Source organism: Tenrec ecaudatus, chromosome 4 (genome assembly GCF_050624435.1).
Source record: "Tenrec ecaudatus isolate mTenEca1 chromosome 4, mTenEca1.hap1, whole genome shotgun sequence".
Classification (NCBI taxonomy): Eukaryota; Metazoa; Chordata; class Mammalia; order Afrosoricida; family Tenrecidae; genus Tenrec; species Tenrec ecaudatus.
The window spans coordinates 22,319,805-22,338,341 of NC_134533.1; the positions used below are offsets into that span (position 1 = coordinate 22,319,805).

Genomic DNA, 18,537 nt, shown 5'->3' on the forward strand with positions numbered 1-18,537 from the left:
CAAAATCAAACCAAACTCATAGTCATTGAGTCTATTCTGACTCATAGCAACACTCTAGGACAGGGCAGAATTGTGCCCGTGGGATTGTAGGATTGTAACTCTTTACTGGAGGATAAAGCCTCATCTTTCTCCTGAGGAGCATTTGTGGTTTGCAACTGCTGACCTTCTGGTAAGCAGCTCAAAGTGTCAACCATGTGGCACCAGGGCTCCTTTAATGGTCAAAGATACATTTATAATCAAAATTAAATTGTCACAATGTATTAAAAATTCACAGCATTATATATTCAGTAGAACAATTCTACAAAAAATTTCATATATATAATTGATATGTAATTTGATTAACTGTTATACTTTTTGCATCCTTTAGTTGAGTTATAATGTCATCCATGTAATTAGGCAAAAGTAATTAAGTTATTTAAATAAAAAGCCTGATGGTATTTTGTTGAATATGAATATCTTGATTCTCAACTACTAAAGTCAAAGTAGAGTTAATAATGGGAGAGAAAAAAATCAATCAGAAGTGAATGGCTTTTTCAGAAGGAAAGATACACGTTAATGCAGAACTCAACCTAAATTAATATTAGGTATTGCATAATTCCGAAAAGTAGAAAGAAAAAGATGAGAAGAAGAAGAAAAATCTAGTACCATCTCATTGATTCCAACATATAGCTACCCTTAAATATGGAGTGGAACTGCCATCTTTACAGAATCTAAATCTTTATGAGTTCAGGCAACCCCCTCTTGCCACACAAAGTCCTGGGATATCCTCAGACTACCACCTATCTGCATTCCAGGCTCTGCTCAAAATAAGTTGTTTTCTCTTCCTAGTATCAAGGAGGGATATGAAAAATCTCCCAAGTATAACCAGAGAGCAGCCTTTCACATGATAGTCTAAGATAAAACATATCTTAGAGCACATTTTCTCTCTAAGACACCCTTTATGATTCAAGCAGAGTGCAGTACAGCACCAATGAAAACACATCATACCTCTAGTTCCGGAATGCTTCCTCCCTTCCACTACCACGACCCAGTTTTACCTAACATATCTGGCTAGACCGGTGTACACACTTGGCTATAGATAAGCGCTCTCAATACATGGAATTCAGGACAGAAAACCCTCAGGAACAGTAGTTGGAGTAGTGGTATCATGAAGATAGGGGGATGGCATGTGGGGGGTGGTGGAGAAAGGGAGAACCCATCCCAATGTTGGATATAAAGCCCAGCCCCCAAGTGGACAAGTAACAGAAATGTGACTAAGGGAGACAATGGACAGTGTAAGACACAAAATAACAGTAATAATATATTATTGATCAAGGATTCACGAGGGTTGGGGAGGGAGGAAAAAAGAGGAGCTGATGCCAAATGCCCCAATAGAAAGAAAATGTTTTGGAAATGTTGATGGCAACATATGTATCTGTGTGCTTAATAAAATAGAATGATGATTGTCATAAGATTGGTAAAAGTCTACCAATAAAATGATTAATAAAAAAGACGCCCTTTATTTAATCTCCAAGGTAGCTTCCATTGGATGGATTTACAATGTAACAAATAGGAACTAAGGAAATACAGCTCCAAAAACAGACTTTCCATCTATGCATCTCACATGACTGTGGTCATCATATTCTTTGTACCCTGTCTATTTCAACACCTTTGTCTCACAAGGACCTTCCCCACTGATAAAAGACAGAACTATTGACATCTGAGTGGTCAAGGAAAGAAGCCTGTACATCAAATAGAAACAGAAAATTGCAAACCAACTCTAGTCCAGTTAGATGTGAAATCAGTTGAGATGTCCACACTTCAAGTGCAATTCTCAGAGAAAGAATCAGTATTAAAATAAGAGGATACAGATAAGAGTCAAGAAAGAATTCCAGCAGATCTTAGCAATTTTATAGCTTAAACTTCCCTAAGAACAGATTTAACTCAAGCAAGTAATCTTTGGTAACCTTTTACTTTATCTTAACATATAATTTAATATACAGAATCAATATATATTATATATCTTAATATATAATTAAAGATAGAATTGGTAATCCTATATCTTAAATACATAATTAAAGCAATCACTTGCAATGGAGTCAATCCCAACTAATCATAAATCCACGCATCTTATAGTAGAACTCTGCACAGGGTTTCAATGACCGTACCCCATTAGATCACCAGACTTTCTTCAGAGGTTCCTGTGGGTGAGTTCACACAGTTAACATTTGGCTTAGTAGGTAAGCTCTTAATCATTTAATGACACCCAAAGCTCCTTAAAACCATTAAGTACACAATTCCAAATTGGAAAATCAGTTTTCCGTAATTGTGGCCGACTCATTTACCCATCACAAAATATGCATGTGTTCCTACCATAGTGACTAGTATGCTTGTTTTTAAGTGGACTATGAACTAGCCACCAAAAGTGCCAAAAGTGATCTGTGCAACATTCAGGATGAAATCGTTAGGAATGAATATGCTCCTCTCCAGTCTTCATCATTCCTGACGCAGCGAATTTGAAAGATATACACTGAGATGAAAGATTGTCATGTGCAGATCGCTCTGTGGCAGTAGTTGGAAGGTTTCCATATCCCTCTTTGATTTTAGAAAGGGAAAATACCATATTCTGAACAGAGAGAGTAACCTGGATTATACATTTATTACATGGAGGTCAATTGTTCTATAAATTACTAATCCTGGAATAGATTTTGCCTAAAAAAAAAAGAATTTTCTTTATTGGGCCATTGATATTCAGAATTCATTTGTTCCGACAGCAAAACACTGCTCACTAGTATATTGAATAATAATATTTAAAAACATAAAAATTAAGAAGATGACAGGTAAAGATAGCTCTGCAATTATATTAGTTGTCAAATTGTATGCTGTTTTGCTTGTTATCTTCAAGTCTGTCCCAATTCATAGCAACTCAGTGTACAGCAGAACAAACCACTGCTGAGGTCTGAATCATCCTCGTTAGTGTTATGCTTGAGCCCCTTGTTGCCTCTGTTGACTACTTGAATCTCTTCTATTTTTATCTGAGCCTCTACTTTGCTAGGTATGTTGTCCTCCGGGATATGGTCCCTCCTATTAGCATGTCCTAAGTACATGGCCAAGCCCTGCCATGCTCAGTTCTAACTGTACTATCTCCAAGACTGACTTTTTTTTGTTCTACTGATACTTCATGATACTTTCAGTATTCTCTATCAACACAGCCATCCAAATTATTAAGTTCTCTTCTGATTTTCTAATTTGTTGTCTAGCTTTCACATTAATTCACATGAAAACCTTTGCTTGGGTTAGGCAGACTTCAGTCCTCCAAATGACATCTTTGTTCCTTACACTTTAAATAACTCTTTTGCAACAGATCAGTCCGATGCAAATGTCATTTGATTTCTACTCTTATCCCCATGTGTCCTGCTTGTGATTGCATATAAAATGAAATCATTGACAACTTCAGTCTTTCCTCTGTCTATCATGAAGTAATTTATTGGACCAGTTGTGAGGATTGTGTGTGTGTGTGTGTTTGAGTTGCAATCCTTCCTGTCTTTGATTTCATTAATAAGAGCTTAATGTCCTCTCCACTTTCAGCAAGTTATGTGGTGGTGTCCGCATTTGCAAGTTGCGAATGAGCCTTCCTCCAGTTCTGAGGATGAAGGCTTTGTCATGAAGACTTGGATACCTTCTTGGATTATTTTTTCAGCATACTGATTGAGGAATTCTGCATAGAGGATAAAGAGATACTCTATTCAACCAATAATGCTGGCAAAATTGAATTTCTGTCTATAGATGAATTAAACAGGATTCATGCCACATCCCATGTACAAAAACAAGCTCAAGATTAAGCAAAGACCTAAATTTAAAACCCTGAACTATAAAAAATCATAATAAGAAAAGAAGGACAACCACAAGAGCCTTATAGAAGGGTATAGACACACTATCAAATGTAAAAAAAGAAACACATAGTAGACAAGAGATTGATGACTGGGACCTACTATCAATAAGGTACTTGTGTGCTTCACTTCATTGAAAGAATAAGAAGAGTAGGAAAACATTTTGAAAACATCACAATGCACATGCTCATTAGCCATTCAGAGGTGCCATTCAAAGCAAAAATGAGATGCCAGGTTAAATCAACAATGACAACCACCATCAATAAAACAGAAAACAACAGCTGCTGGAGAAGCTTTGGCGAGATTGTGATGCATATGTACTGCTGATGGGGTTGCACAAATCTTCAGCCCCTGTGGAAAGCCATATGGTGCTCCCTCACAAACTGGGAATAAAAATTCCACATGATCCAGCAATTCCTCGGGTAGGTATATATCCTAAAGGAGTAAAAGGCGTAACACAGACACATCCACATTCAATGCAGCACTCTTCACAATAACAACAAAATGGAAACAACCTAATGTTCAGCCACAGAAGATGAAGAAAGGATTCAGAAACTCTGGTACATAGACACAGTGGAATACTATACATCACCAAAAAATGACGAAGAAACCGTGAAGCACCTCATGAAATGAAAGGACTTGGAGATATTTTGCAGAGTGAATTCGCTCAATTACAAAAGCACAAATAGTTTATGATACCACTTTTATCAGAAAAAAACTATTAAAAACCACAAGTAAGCCTTTCATACCATAGGTATGAACTTTGGAGACAGCCAAACACAGCAGGACAAAAGGAGGGAAATTAAGTAACAGGCTAAACTGCTGATGGGTGTTAACCTGGGTGTAATGAAAGATTGTAATCCACAAGAGAAAGATGAGAACTCAAGGAATAAATGAAGAGTAACTCTCATGAGGTTTGATTAGTAGTTTTAACTGCTGAATACAAAGTTGATGATCTGAAATATAAGCCCCCGCATAATTCACAATAAAATTTGTAAGAAATACTGAAAATAATTAGCAGCATGCTTTTGTTACCAGTGTATATTGTTGACAGCTGCAGTTGTTGGGGCCAGCAGGTGGTACGATCTCCTAGCACCCATATATCCAACAGAACAAAACACGGCCAAGTCCGGTACCATCCCTATTATTGTTGTGCTGTCTGCGTCCATTGTTGCAACCCCTGTGTCAGTCAGTTTCATGAAAGACCATGCTCTTTTCACTGCCCCACTATTGGTTTATTCTCCTGTAGATTCACTAGGACTTGGAACCCACTTGAAAGGAAATAACTTTACCAAGCCCGATGCCCATTCCCAGAGATTGATCTCTCCTGAAGTAATGTCCAAAGGATGAGACCAAGTCTCACCATCCTCACCTCCAAGGTGGATTCTGGCTATACTTCATCCAACACAACTCTGTTTGTTCTTTTGGCGTCCACGGTCTGCTAATACTCTTCACCATTGCCATAATTCGAATGAATCGATGCTTCCTCGGTATTCCTTATTCAATGTCGAACTTTCACATGCATATGAAGTGACTGAAATACCATGGCTTGGGTCAGGCATCCTTTAAGTCCTCAAAGTAATGACCTGCATTTTTTCCAACACGTTCAAGAGGTATTTCACTCACTTAGTCAGGTAGCTGTCTTCCAGATTTCTTGGCACAGATGAGTGGGTGCTGCCAGTGCTGCATCAGTGTGTTGAAACATGTCAGTTGGTATCCCATCAAATCCTGAAGTCTTCTTTTTGGTGAATGCCTTCAGCAGAGCTTAGACTTCTTCCTTCAGTAAAGTTCATTCTTGATCATTTGCTACCTCTTGAAATCATTCAATGCTGACTAGTTCTTTTTGTTATAATGACTCTGTTTATGCTTTCCATCTTCGCTTGATACTTCCTGGATTGGTCATTGATTTTTCTATAGAATCTCATATTGAAACGCAAGGCTTGAATTTTTAATTGATTTCTTTTAGTTTAAGATATGTTAAGTGTCTTCCTCCTTTTGGGTTTTCTACGTCCTTGCACTTTTCATTACCATATTTTATTTGTCTTCTCAAGCTACCCTTTAAAATTTACTGTTCGACTCTTTTATTTCATCGTTTCTTCCATCTGCCTTAGCTACTCTATATCTTTTGAAACTCCGGTTCACTTTTTTCTTTCTCTCCTGTCTTTTTAATGACTGTTTACTCTCTTCCTGTATGATGGTCTTTATGTCATCCCAAAGTTAATCAGTTCTTCCATCGTTGGTGCTCTATGCATCAAATCTGCCCTTGAGTTGTTCTTGAAATTCAGTTGGGCTCCATTCAAAGGTGTATTTTGACTGTTATGGACTTGTTTTAATTTTCTTCATCTTCAACCTGAACTAGCATAAGACCAATTACGTTCGCTTCCATAGCCAGCTTTTGGACTTTTTTTAAACTGATGATATGGAGCCTCTCAGTTGTCTTTTCACACAGTTGTAATTGTTCTGATTTCTGTGTATTCTATCTGGGAAGTCCATGTAAATAGTCGCCATTTGTGATTTTGAAAAGGTAATTTGTGAGGTAGTTGTGGGTCTTGCAAAATTCTATCATGTGATCTCCAGCCTCATTTCTATCATCCAGACTTATTTTCCAACTACTGTTTCTCCCTCACCTTTTCCAACTTTTGAATCCCAGTCACCAATAATTATCCATGAATCTTGATTGTATAGTAAATTTTAAGAGTTTCTGATTCACAATGGCAACCATCTCAGCTCAGTAATACATTGGATATCAATCTTCATGCGTTCCACTTTATTTTTGGCAACTTCCAATTTTTCTAGATTCATGCATCATACCAACCAATTCCAATTATTTTTAAAACATTTTATTAGGGGCTTATACAACTCTTATCACAATCCATACATATATACACATCAATTATATAAAGCACATCCGCACATTCCCTGCCCCAATCATTCTCAAAGCATTTGCTCTCCACTTAAGCCCTTCCCAATTATTTTTTTATTATCGTTTGATTAGGAGCTCATACAACTCATCACAATCCATACATACATCAGTTGTTTATTGCACATTTGTATAATCATTGCCTTCATCATTCTCAAAACATTTGCTCTCCACCTAAACCCCTGGCATCAACTCCTCATTTTTCTCCTCACTCCCCGCTCACCACTTCCTCATGAACCCTTGATGATTTAAAAATTATTATTTTGTGATATCTTGCCCTGTGTCCGACATCTTCCTTCACCCACTTTTCTGTTACCCAGCCCCCAGGGAGGAGGTTATATGTACATCCTTGTGATCGGTTTCCCCTTTCTACTTCACCCTCCCACCATCCTCCAAGTATCACCTCTGGTCCTGAAGGATCATCTGCTCTGGATTCCCTGTATTTCCAGTTCCTATCTGTACCAGTGTACATCCTCTGGTCTAGCCAGATATGTAAGGTAGAATTGGGATCATGATAATGTGGGGGGAGGAAGCATTTAGGAACTAGAGGAAAATTGTATGTTTCATCATTGCTACATCGCACCCTGACTGGCTCATCTCCTCCCTGAGACCCTTTTGTAAGGGGATGTCCAGTGGCCTACAAATGGGCTTTGGGGCTCTATTCCGCACTCCCCCGCTCATTCACAATGACATGATATTTTTGTTCTGATGAAACCTGATACCTGATCCCTTCCACACCTCATGATCACATAGGCTGGTGTGCTTCTCCATGTTGGCTTTGTTGCTTCTGAGCTAGATGGCCGCTTGTTTACATTCAAGTCTTTAAGACCCTAGATGCTATATCTTTTGATAGCCGGGAACCATCACATTTGCCACATCTGCTTACGCATTCATTTGTCTAATTTCAATTATTGATATATGTTTAAGCTGTTTCTTCTAATTTTATAAATGCCTCACTAGTTAATGAAAACCCTGAAGTAATTACTCCTTTAAGCTTTACGCAAGCCACATCATTATGGCTGACTCTATTTTGAAGGTGCATCTCTTCCTCAGTCATCTTTTCAGTGCCTGCCAGCCTATGACACTCATATTCTGTCACTATATATGACAATAATCTGCCTATATTCATTAGGCATTCAAGATCTGACAATATTTCCATGCTGTCCATAAGATTGTCAATGGCTAATTCCTCAGAATTGGAAAGCCTATTTCTTCATCATAGGCAGTTCTTTGTCTGAAAGTTCTGCTCACTTTGGATGACCCTGTCAGTATTTAAAATACCAGTGACATAACTTCCAGCAACACACAAGTCACCTCAGTACGACAAAACTTACAGACAAGCTCGCTGTCTAGTCATCGCATTATTAACTAGAGTAATGGCTAGTAGAGAAAATAGCCCTGGGACCAGAAAGTTCTGAAATAAAAAGGTTTTTGTTTTTCTCATTTGAAGATTGAAGAAGTGAGACCAGTGGTGTCAAGTCCACAAATTTGAAAGGAGAAAATGATGGGTTTTTTTAGGCTGAAAATGGGTAGCATCAAGGAATGTACAGATAGAGAAACGAAGACAAGGGTTTAAAAAAAACAGAGAAAAAGAATTTTCTCCAAGATCTGATGCCCTCAATTTGGATTTCTATACTCCTAAACTCTGAGAACATAAAATCTTGGTCATTGAAGCCATAGCTGGGGAAGCTATTTCCTAGTACTTCAAATAGCAACCGAGTCACCTGAGGTAAAATTTTAAGAAGAGCTTTCAGAGTAAGAGCGGACTAGAAAGAAGAAATTGATTACCTCTGAGGAATTAACCACTGAATACCTTAGGAACAGCAGAGAACCATAGTCAAGTATACTGAAAACTTTATGAATAGCAATGGAGCATTGTCACAAGTAGTACCAGAAAATGATCTCCAGAGTTCAAAAGGAACTAAAAATATAACTGAAGAAGAGCTGTCTTCTCAAAGTAGCGTAGGCCGTAATGAAATGGATAAAGTAGAGCCTTTGGTATCTTCATTTGCTGATGGAGCAAGACTCAAAATGAGAAGAAAATATGCAATAATATGACTATTACGGGAAACAATCAATAATAATATTAATATGAATAATAATAGCAAAGGTATATAAGTCTAGGAAAATTGGAAGTCATAAAAAATGTAATGGAAAAAGTTATTTCAATCTCTATCTTAAAGTAGAATGTTATTTGTATAGCATAATATCTATATGTATATGAGGAACTCTAGATGATAATGTTATTGTTCAAATATATACAAATAAAGCTAGTGAAAAAGAAATTGAAGAATTTTACCAATGTCTTCAATCTAAATTTGATATATATAAACCAGATGCAATGATAAATATCGGTAATTGGAGTGAGGAAGTTGGAAGCAAAAACTGTAGTTTAAAATATGGACTTGGAGGGATAGAAATTAAACTGAAGATACCATGATATAATTGGCCTGCCCAATGATTTCTTCATTGCAAATCCCTTTTTAAAAATTATTTTATTGGGGACTCTTATACCTCTTATCAAAATCCGTATATACATCCATTGTGTCAAGCACATTTGTATATATGTGTCCATCATTATTTTCAAAACATGTTCTTTCTACTTGAGCCCTTGGTATCAGTTCATTTTTTCTACTCTCCTCAACCCTCCCTTCTTCATGAACCACTGACAATTTACAAAGTATTGTTTTTTTTTCCTGTCCTCCTCCACCTGCTGTATCCCTTCATCCACATTTTTGTTGTTCGTCCCCCTAGGTGGGGGTTATATGCAAATCGTTGTGATCAGTTCTCCCTCTCTCCCCCGCACTTTCCCCTTGTCCTCCTGGTATCATTACTCTAATTATTGGTCCTGAGGGGTTTATCTGTCCTGGATTACCTGTGTTGTGAACTCTTATGTCTATCAGTGCACGTGCTCTGCTCTAGCTGGATTTGTAAGGTAGAACTGGGGTCAAGAGAGTGGCAGAAGGGGGAGCATTAAAGAACCAGAGAAAAGTTGTATGCTATACTGCACCCTGACTGACTCATCTCTTCCTCAAGACCTCCTGTGAAAGGATGTCCAATTGTCTACAGATTGTCTTTGGGTCTCCATTCTGCCGTCCCCTACCCCCTCATTCACATTGATATGATTTTTTTATTATGGGTCTTTGATGCTTGGCATCTGATCCCATTGGCACCTCATGATCACACAAACTGGTGTACTTCTTCCATGTGATATTTGTTGCTTTTCAGCTAGATAGCCACTTGTTTACGGGCACCATCAGCTTTCTTCACCACATTTTCTTATGTACCCATTTGTCTTCAGTGATCATGTCATAAGGTAAGCATCAAAGAATACCGAGTTATTAAAACTAGTATTCTTGCATTGAGGGAGTACATGAGTCAATATCCAATGCCCATCTGCTACCTTAATAATTAACATATAAGTATATGTACATATATTTGTTTCCCTGTCATAATATATGAAAATATATATACATGCGTGAATACCTATATTTGGACAACTATAAATGTACTTTGCCTCTTAGGCAAATACATTTTTTGAACAAAATAACTACTGACATGGACTTCATTCGATGGAATGCACAAGAATCAAATTGATTACGTCAGTGGAAAGAGATTATGAGGAATCTTAATACAGCAGCCAAAATGAGGCAGTCCAGGGTTGATTATGCAAGAGATCATCAATTAATCTGATACCAGTTCAACTTTCAACTTGAAGCTGAACAAACTGAAAACAAGTTAATGAAAGTCAAAATATGGCTTGAGTATATCCCATCTAAATTTTGAGGACATCTCAAGATAGATTTGACTTGCTGAATGCTAATTGCAGAATACCTGATGAACTGAGGGATAACATGAACATCATGCATGAAGAAAGCAAAATGTCATTTAAAAATGAGAGAATATTCAAGAGAATGTTAGAAAGACTTAAATTTGCTTTTGAATGTTAATTATCTAAAGCAAATGGGAAAAATTATGAAGAAAAAGATGAATAGAAAATTTTAAAGTGTGATTTAAGGAGACAAAGTATTACAATGAAATGTGCAAAACCTTGGAGTTAGAAAGCAAAGGGGAAGAGCACAATCAGCATCTACCACGCGGGGAAAAAATAAGAAAAATTTAAATCCTCAATTTGGAAAATATTTCAAAATATTCTATGGCCAAAATATTGAATTACACAAAAAGAATCAAAACAGGTTATAAGAAATGCATTGAAGCAATGTATATAGAAGAAGTGGTCAAGAGTCAACCATTGCAAAGGGTAGCACATTATCAATAACGCATGGTACTGAAGATTTAATGCATTTGAATTCAATATATCAAGACTATTGAAGTGCCACAGATTGTCAGAGAATAAACAAATAGGGCTTGGAATAAGGATATCCAGAATGCTCTTAAGAAGTAAGGATATGGCAACTTCACCTCACAGATTTTAGACATTTTATCAGGAGACACCAGCCTCAAGACATAATGTTTGGTAAAGTAGAAGAGCAGCCAAAGAAGGAGGAGGACCATCAAAGAGATGCAATGAACAATTGGCTGCAATAGCAGGCTCAAACATAACAACAATGGTGAGGCTGGAACAGGACTGGCAGCGTTTCCTTCCGTTATGCATAACGTTGCTAAAAGACAATAAACATCTTTCTAGTATTTGGGGTTTTAGCCAAGATGCATCTGATGTCAGTAATGACATTCCTCCTTCCATGTCCTCTATTGAAATGTGAACTTCCGGAAGCTCTGTTGGGCCACCTTGCTTTGTAATGGGCACAGATTCTTACTCGTGATGAGCCTATATAGAGTTTTTGAGGCTAAAGTTCCACTGGAATAGATAAACTCAACTCTCCGCTTGAAGCGCCTACTGGGTTTGGACCATTGTCCTTGTGTTTAGAAGTCCCCACGACGCTTACCTGATGGTGCATCTAGGACTCCTTTTTACCATATCTAAGTCCTCATCATTCTTTCTTTGTAGGATAGATCAACATACCTAACTACTTCTGCATGGCTTTGAACCGCTAAGCTTTGCATTAGCAATCAAGCAAAAACTGTGCTGCTAGAAATCTTGATTGAAAAGATAAATATCCATAAAGCATAAAATGAGGGTCTGCTTTCAATCTGGGAGGCAGTTGATGCATTTATGAGTTTTAAATCAACCAATCTTTGGTATGTGTGACACCTGCCATAAATTCCCCCATAGCCCACCATAAACAAAAATGCCACAAAATCTCAGGATATTTAGACACAAAACTTGAAGGCAGACAATTCCATTCTTAGTACATCTTATTTATATCACTCAAGCTTTCAGAGAGACCTCCATCATTTGAACTGACATGTATCAATTCATCTACACTTCCTACTGTGGGTTTCCCAAAACCACAATGAGCAACACAACCTTATAAAGAATGTTTCCAAGTTACTCTACCAAGGATCATCCAAAATATTGGCAGAAATATACCTTTAACCCAAGCTGAACGATATTTCAAAACTGACCTCTAAGGATTTCCCAGCTGGGAGTATCAAAAAGACTTTGGCTGATACTGTTGCAAAGATTTCAAGAGGGCCAATTACTAATTCTCAGGTGATTTGAGAGGTCATTGCCTTACCAAACCTTGCACCGCGTAACCATCTATTAAAGCATCTCTCCAAAATTAATGAACAACGATAGTAAAGAAGGGCTTGTGTGCGTGGGCAGCAGCAGAGCCACAGATGAGCAAGCCCAAGATTTGTTTTGGAGACACTGCTTCTAAGCTTAGTGTGTTTCTCTGGAAGCCAAATCAGAAGGAAGATTTCAATTAGGAATAAAAGGAATTCTCTCCAAACTGCTGATGGACTTTTAGGAGATTAAATCGTGTCACAGTTGATATGAGAAATAATGTCCAACCAATTCAACTTGATTAGATCTCCGTAATAGCTTTTCCAGATTTGAAAATCTTTGCCTACTTTTCAAGGTTTTTAATTTGTGTGGAATACAGTTCTAAGAGGTATGAAATATATGTGTATATGATTCACTTGTACATCCATGAGAATCAAAGAAAGTGAATAGAAAATAAATTCTGATCATGGGAATATATTATGAAAATTGGTAACAAAAATACACTAAAATGTCCAAGACATCTATCTAAAAATATAAGAGAAAATCGCTCTCACTTTTTAGATTTTAATTTGAAATTTGTTCCTAGAAATGCTTTTATTCCAAGCTCATGTAGTCTGTTTGCAGATATATTTCAAATACCCGAATGGGATCCACCTAAAATATGAGGAATCCACGAGCAACTAGACCAAGGTCAGTGATCATTAAATCTTTTTCTTTCAAAATTTTAAGTACACTAACTTAATTTAGTCCATTTATTTCCACTAAAATGGTCTTTGTAATAAAACTTGGTGACTTGTAGATTAGTATTTTTCTCTGAAAATGAAGTTGAACACAATGGCATGAAATTATTTTCTGATGATTTCACTGCATTTGATTAGAGATTTACATGAGTAATGATAGCATTCACAGTCATCACTCTGTGCCCTGCCTGTAGCAGCTGCCTGGTCCTTACTAAGATCTAAAGAGAGAGATTTGCTGAAGAAAGGAAAAAATGAAAAAATGATTGGCCTCCGTAGAAGAGCTGAAGCCCAGGTATCAATGGATGCCCAGTCTGTGATGTCAAGTCCAGACCCTCTTCAGAACCATTGAAGCCATTTTTATAACATTTTTTGTCGATATTATGTCTCATCAGTAGACTGCATCCGTTAATTTCAGCTAGTAATGGTTAGACATTTCTTTGACCTTTTCCTAACTCCCAAATTGGTTCATCGAATTAATCAGGAATAATTAATTGCCGAATTACAAAAGCCATAGACTGAAAAAAATGACTCAAGAACTAAGCTGTCCTGGAAACTCAAGCTGTTTGCCTCTTCTTTATGGAGCTGAGTGGTCATGGATTCTACATTTTCTGCCCATAACATTGTTTTTCACACCATCAAAATTTGTTAGGGACTTTTCCTGCTTTATAACCGATTGTCATTGATGCTACTGTTTTCTCATTCTTATAATTTAACAATAACTGTTCAGCTGATGCATTCCAATGTAGTTTAGCATTTTATTGACATATATGATATATGTTATACAATTCAGGAGTTCAAGTATATGAGAGAAATTTCCAAATTAACATCACAATCCATTTTAGGACATTTGATCTTTCTTTTACTCATTATTATGAACTCACCCTCTCTTGCCATGCCCCTAGGAAAGTGTTCTTCCAGTTACTGCCTCTGTAGATTTACCTGCCCAAGATTACATGCACAGGAATACATACTAAAAAGAACAGCAACAAGGACACAATAAAACCAAAAAGACACTCACTAGAAAAGGAAGCCGTAAACAATAGGAACTGGAATAAATTTGAAATGGCCAAATGGGACATCAAATGAAAAGGTACACATTTCAATCCAGACATCTACAGGAGTCCACCCTACAATGCACTCTGACTGATAGCAAGGAGATTCACAAGCCCAGTCCATTGTCAGGGAGTCCTCGCCAGAAGCTTGATCCTCATGGAGGCCCTGCAAATGGATTTTGACCTTCCACTATCATCCATATGATTCTGCACAAGTGGATGATCAGAATTCAAATTCTAATACTCTTCCATCCTCCAGATTTGGATCTTATTATTTACAGTCTTTGGATCACACAGGCTGGTGTGCTTCTTCCACGTAGACCTACCTGGTGGCTCATTTAGATGGTTGGTTGTGTTAACACAAGCCTTTAATACCTCAGATGCTATGCTTTCTGATAGACAGTGCCCACAAATTATTAAGGGAAAGCACTTTATTATATTTTATGCTTTTCAGGGATTGAGAAGGAAGGGGAGGGGAGAGTACATTTTTTTACAGTACTTCATAAAAATAACATGTACTCCTTTTTGAAAATCCCATGTATACATCATTCCCCCAAATAAAAATATCATCATCTAGTCTTGTATATGTTCCATATTTACTCTATGTAGCAATGAAACTTCACGTTTATCTTAATTAATTATATTTCTCCCAAAAGTAAAAAAGTATATTATCCTAAATTTCTGTCTTGATAATTAGAAACTCATGATTCATTCGATTTTATGTTTAAATTGTAAATGTGGAAGGAGATCTAATACAGAGCACGACTCTGCATACATGGTAAAAGACCCATTGCATGCAAAATAGGGAGCTAGCAAATGTTGTGAACATTTCACAGGACATCACACCATTTACATGACTACCACTTAAGGTGAACAGCTGAGAAGACTGAGAGTAAATTAAAAGACTATGTTGAGCCAGGTAACACATGCAAGGACACAATTAATAAGACATTTTTTACCAGGCAAGGTTATTGAATATAGAGTGATGGATATTTATAGCTTTTGACAGCTTGGTGGGTGTTCAAAAGAATTGCCACACATTTTGAAAGAAAAATGAAATCTCGCTCTGCACCTCTGTCTTTATCAGACATGCCTGTGCATTCATCTGACGGACAGGAAGAATGAGTTACACACCACAGCTGATAGCGTTACAGCACTTCTGAAAGTTTATATCTCGCTCACAGCTGACTTTTGTGTTCCTAAACCTATGACTATTCATGCTAATGGACAAGCACAATTTCCAAAATAATAATCGCTGATGAAATGTGCCACCAAATGAGAAAGTCAAGCTTACAATGGGACTCTCCGAGACAGAGGGGGAGTTTGGAAGCCAGCCATAAATTTATGATAACACCTGACTCTTATTGAGATGTTTTTCAATTATTACTACTGTGTGATGAACAAAAAACAAATCTCTTCTCTTCTTCTTTATAACTCTCAATTACAGGGACCAGGAATAAAGAGACGATGGCATGTGTGGCAATTGAATAAAATATGATCATTCAGAAATACTGTGCTCTATTCGGATGGGCCCCATCCTCCCTACTCAAGCTGAAGTCCTTACCAGAATGAACAATGTTACGGAATTCGTGCTGCTGGGTCTGACTCAGAATCCAGAACTTCAGAAACTCTTATTTGCCATGTGTTTAATCACCTATTTGGTGACGCTGGCAGGAAACCTGCTCATCTCGGTCACTATCTTCATCAGCCCAGCCTTAGGTTCTCCCATGTACTTTTTTCTGTCCTGCTTGTCCATTATCGATGGCTTCTACTCTTCCTCCATAGCCCCAAAGATGATCTTTGACTTAATCGCTGAGAAAAACGCCATCTCCTTCCAGGGCTGCATGACTCAGCTCTTTGCGGAGCATTTCTTTGCTGCAGCTGAGATCATCTTGTTAATTGCAATGGCCTGTGACCGCTATGTGGCCATCTGTAAGCCCCTACACTACACGACCATCATGAGTAGACCCCTGTGTAATTTCCTGGTGGGAATGGCGGGGGGTTTGGGATTTATTCATGGAGGGATCCAGCTTCTATTCATGGTCCAGTTACCATTTTGTGGTCCCAATATCATTAACCATTTCATGTGTGATTTAATACCACTCCTAGAGCTGGCCTGCACCGACACTCACACTTTGGGGCCCCTGATTGCTGCGAATAGTGGGTCGCTGTGTTTACTCACTTTTTCCATGCTGGTTGCTTCCTATGTCGTCATCCTGCGCTCCCTTCGCAGCTACAGCTCTGAAGGGCGCCGCAAAGCCCTCTCCACATGTGCCTCTCATGTCACTGTTGTTATCTTATTCTTTGTACCTTGTTCATTCCTGTACCTAAGGCCCATGACCTCCTTCCCTGCTGACAAAGCAGTGGCTGTGTTTTGTACCCTAATCACTCCGATGTTAAACCCGCTAATCTATACCCTAAGAAATGCAGAAGTGAAAAATGCCATGAGGAAACTCTGGGGTCAAATCATGAAAAGCAGTGATAAATAAATCTTGTGGGTGTTGTATTTAAACAAATCGTTTTTATACCATCTGAATCAATGTTCTATAGCAGCCCATGTATTATGGGCAGGGCTAATATAGCTACCAGACACACTACTAGAGTGCTCAATACTTTTCCAGGTCCAAATATTTCAATGGTAAAGGTATCTATGGAAGAAAATATGTAGTGTAGGGTCCTAAGACATGATAATGTGGCATTGATTATATGTAAAATGCATCCATAGAAATATTCTTGAATAATTTTATACCTATTACTAGGAGAGTGTTTTATTTTTAAACAGAAAAAATAGTTTGCATGGAAGGAGTTGAAAATAGATTGTAGAGAGTCTTCAACAAGCTCTTTCATCAAAATATATGTTTTTATTTTATTTCTTGCCTGAATTTGAAAGACATATATGTTTTCCCACAACAGAAGATTATGTCTTGGACAGCATAATCCCAAGAAGGACATATTTGTATCCAAAGATACTTTTCAAAATTTTTGCTATTACTTCAGCTACCACCCTCTATGGCTTTGTTTAGCTTATGTGTTGTTATGATTTAAAATCTGGGCCACCAGTACTTCACACACCTACAGGGTCAGCGTGGTGGCCAGGTTTCAAAGAAACTTCTAGATTAAGACAAACAATGACAGAAAGCCTGCTATTCGAATTCCAATAATCAGTCAATGAAAACGCTGTATCACAACAGAATATTGGTTGATATAATGCTGGAAGATATACCCCCGCCCCACCACCAATTGAACAGAAAGCTCTCCAAACTTTGCAAAGTGGTCAGAACAATCAACGTGAGTTCAACAACACACATGAAGATGGTACAGCACCAGCAAGGATTCCCTCTGTTGTCCGTGGTATCCCCATCAATCAGAGACACCCTCGCAGTAATGACAAGGACAATTCACAAGGATTCTGAAAACACCCATCGCCTGGCCTCCAGGAACTGAGGGGAGGGCCCATCACTAATGGACAATTCTGGGATTAAAATGGTCTGTAACATTTCTGCACACACAAATGAGCATAATAGGAAGAAGGTCTATAAAATGCTTTAAGCTGACTTAATTTTAAAAGTCCACTTGCTAATGGTGGATCCTGTCCTGTTCTGGTGCTCTGCAAGCATGAGAAGGTTATGGCCAGGGTCCGGGTCCAAGGGACCTATCTATACAGAGTTTGGGTTTGCTAAACAAAAATCAGAAAATTGTTTGCAGAAGGAAATTGATAACCAGGCATTCAACAATCACATGATACTGAAATGTCTCATGGTCTTGGGGCTTTGGGTTGAGTCCGATCTCAGAGCTCATACCTTTTACAAACAGGTTCTTTGTAAACAGCAGACTTGTGGAGCTGTGAAGTCTAGATGATCCTTCACACGTAACCAAACCTCCTGAGTTGTCTTGAAACAGAACTTTAGCTTAACTAGTGAAAAAGGTCTGCCTTTAGCATTCTACTCTTAAGAGCTATCTGTAAAGGACCAAGTTGACAGCAGTAACTTGAAAGATCAGATAGGAAGTTGAAGGGCAATGAATTTGTTAGTGAGGATGAGCAGGGAACCACTCATAGGAGGAATGTGAGAATTTTGCACTCACAATTGAAGAATGTAATCAATGTCTATTTAACACGTGTAGAAACTGTTGGATTGGTGTATGTTTTGTTTTGTTTTGCATATTCTCAGCAACAATAAAATCATATCCAAAACAGACGCTTTGCCATAATTCCCTATAAACATCTAGCTTCATATGTATAAGCAATTTTAAGCTTTAAAAAATTGAATTTACCTTTTGAAACTCTAGTTGTAATTCCTAAGAAGAAATCAATGTGAAACAATATTTGTTGTATGATTCTCCAATAAAATGATTTTAAAGAAACAAA

General features: G+C 37.7%; 1 protein-coding gene across 1 annotated transcript; it reads left to right on the forward strand.

The window, feature by feature from the left end:
- Positions 1-15,697: 15,697 nt before the first annotated feature.
- LOC142446570 (olfactory receptor 4C45-like) lies at positions 15,698-16,660 on the forward strand. Its single transcript, XM_075548317.1, has one exon. The coding sequence runs from the start codon at positions 15,698-15,700 to the stop codon at positions 16,658-16,660; it is 963 nt and encodes a 320-aa protein (XP_075404432.1).
- The last annotated feature ends 1,877 nt before the right edge of the window (positions 16,661-18,537 follow it).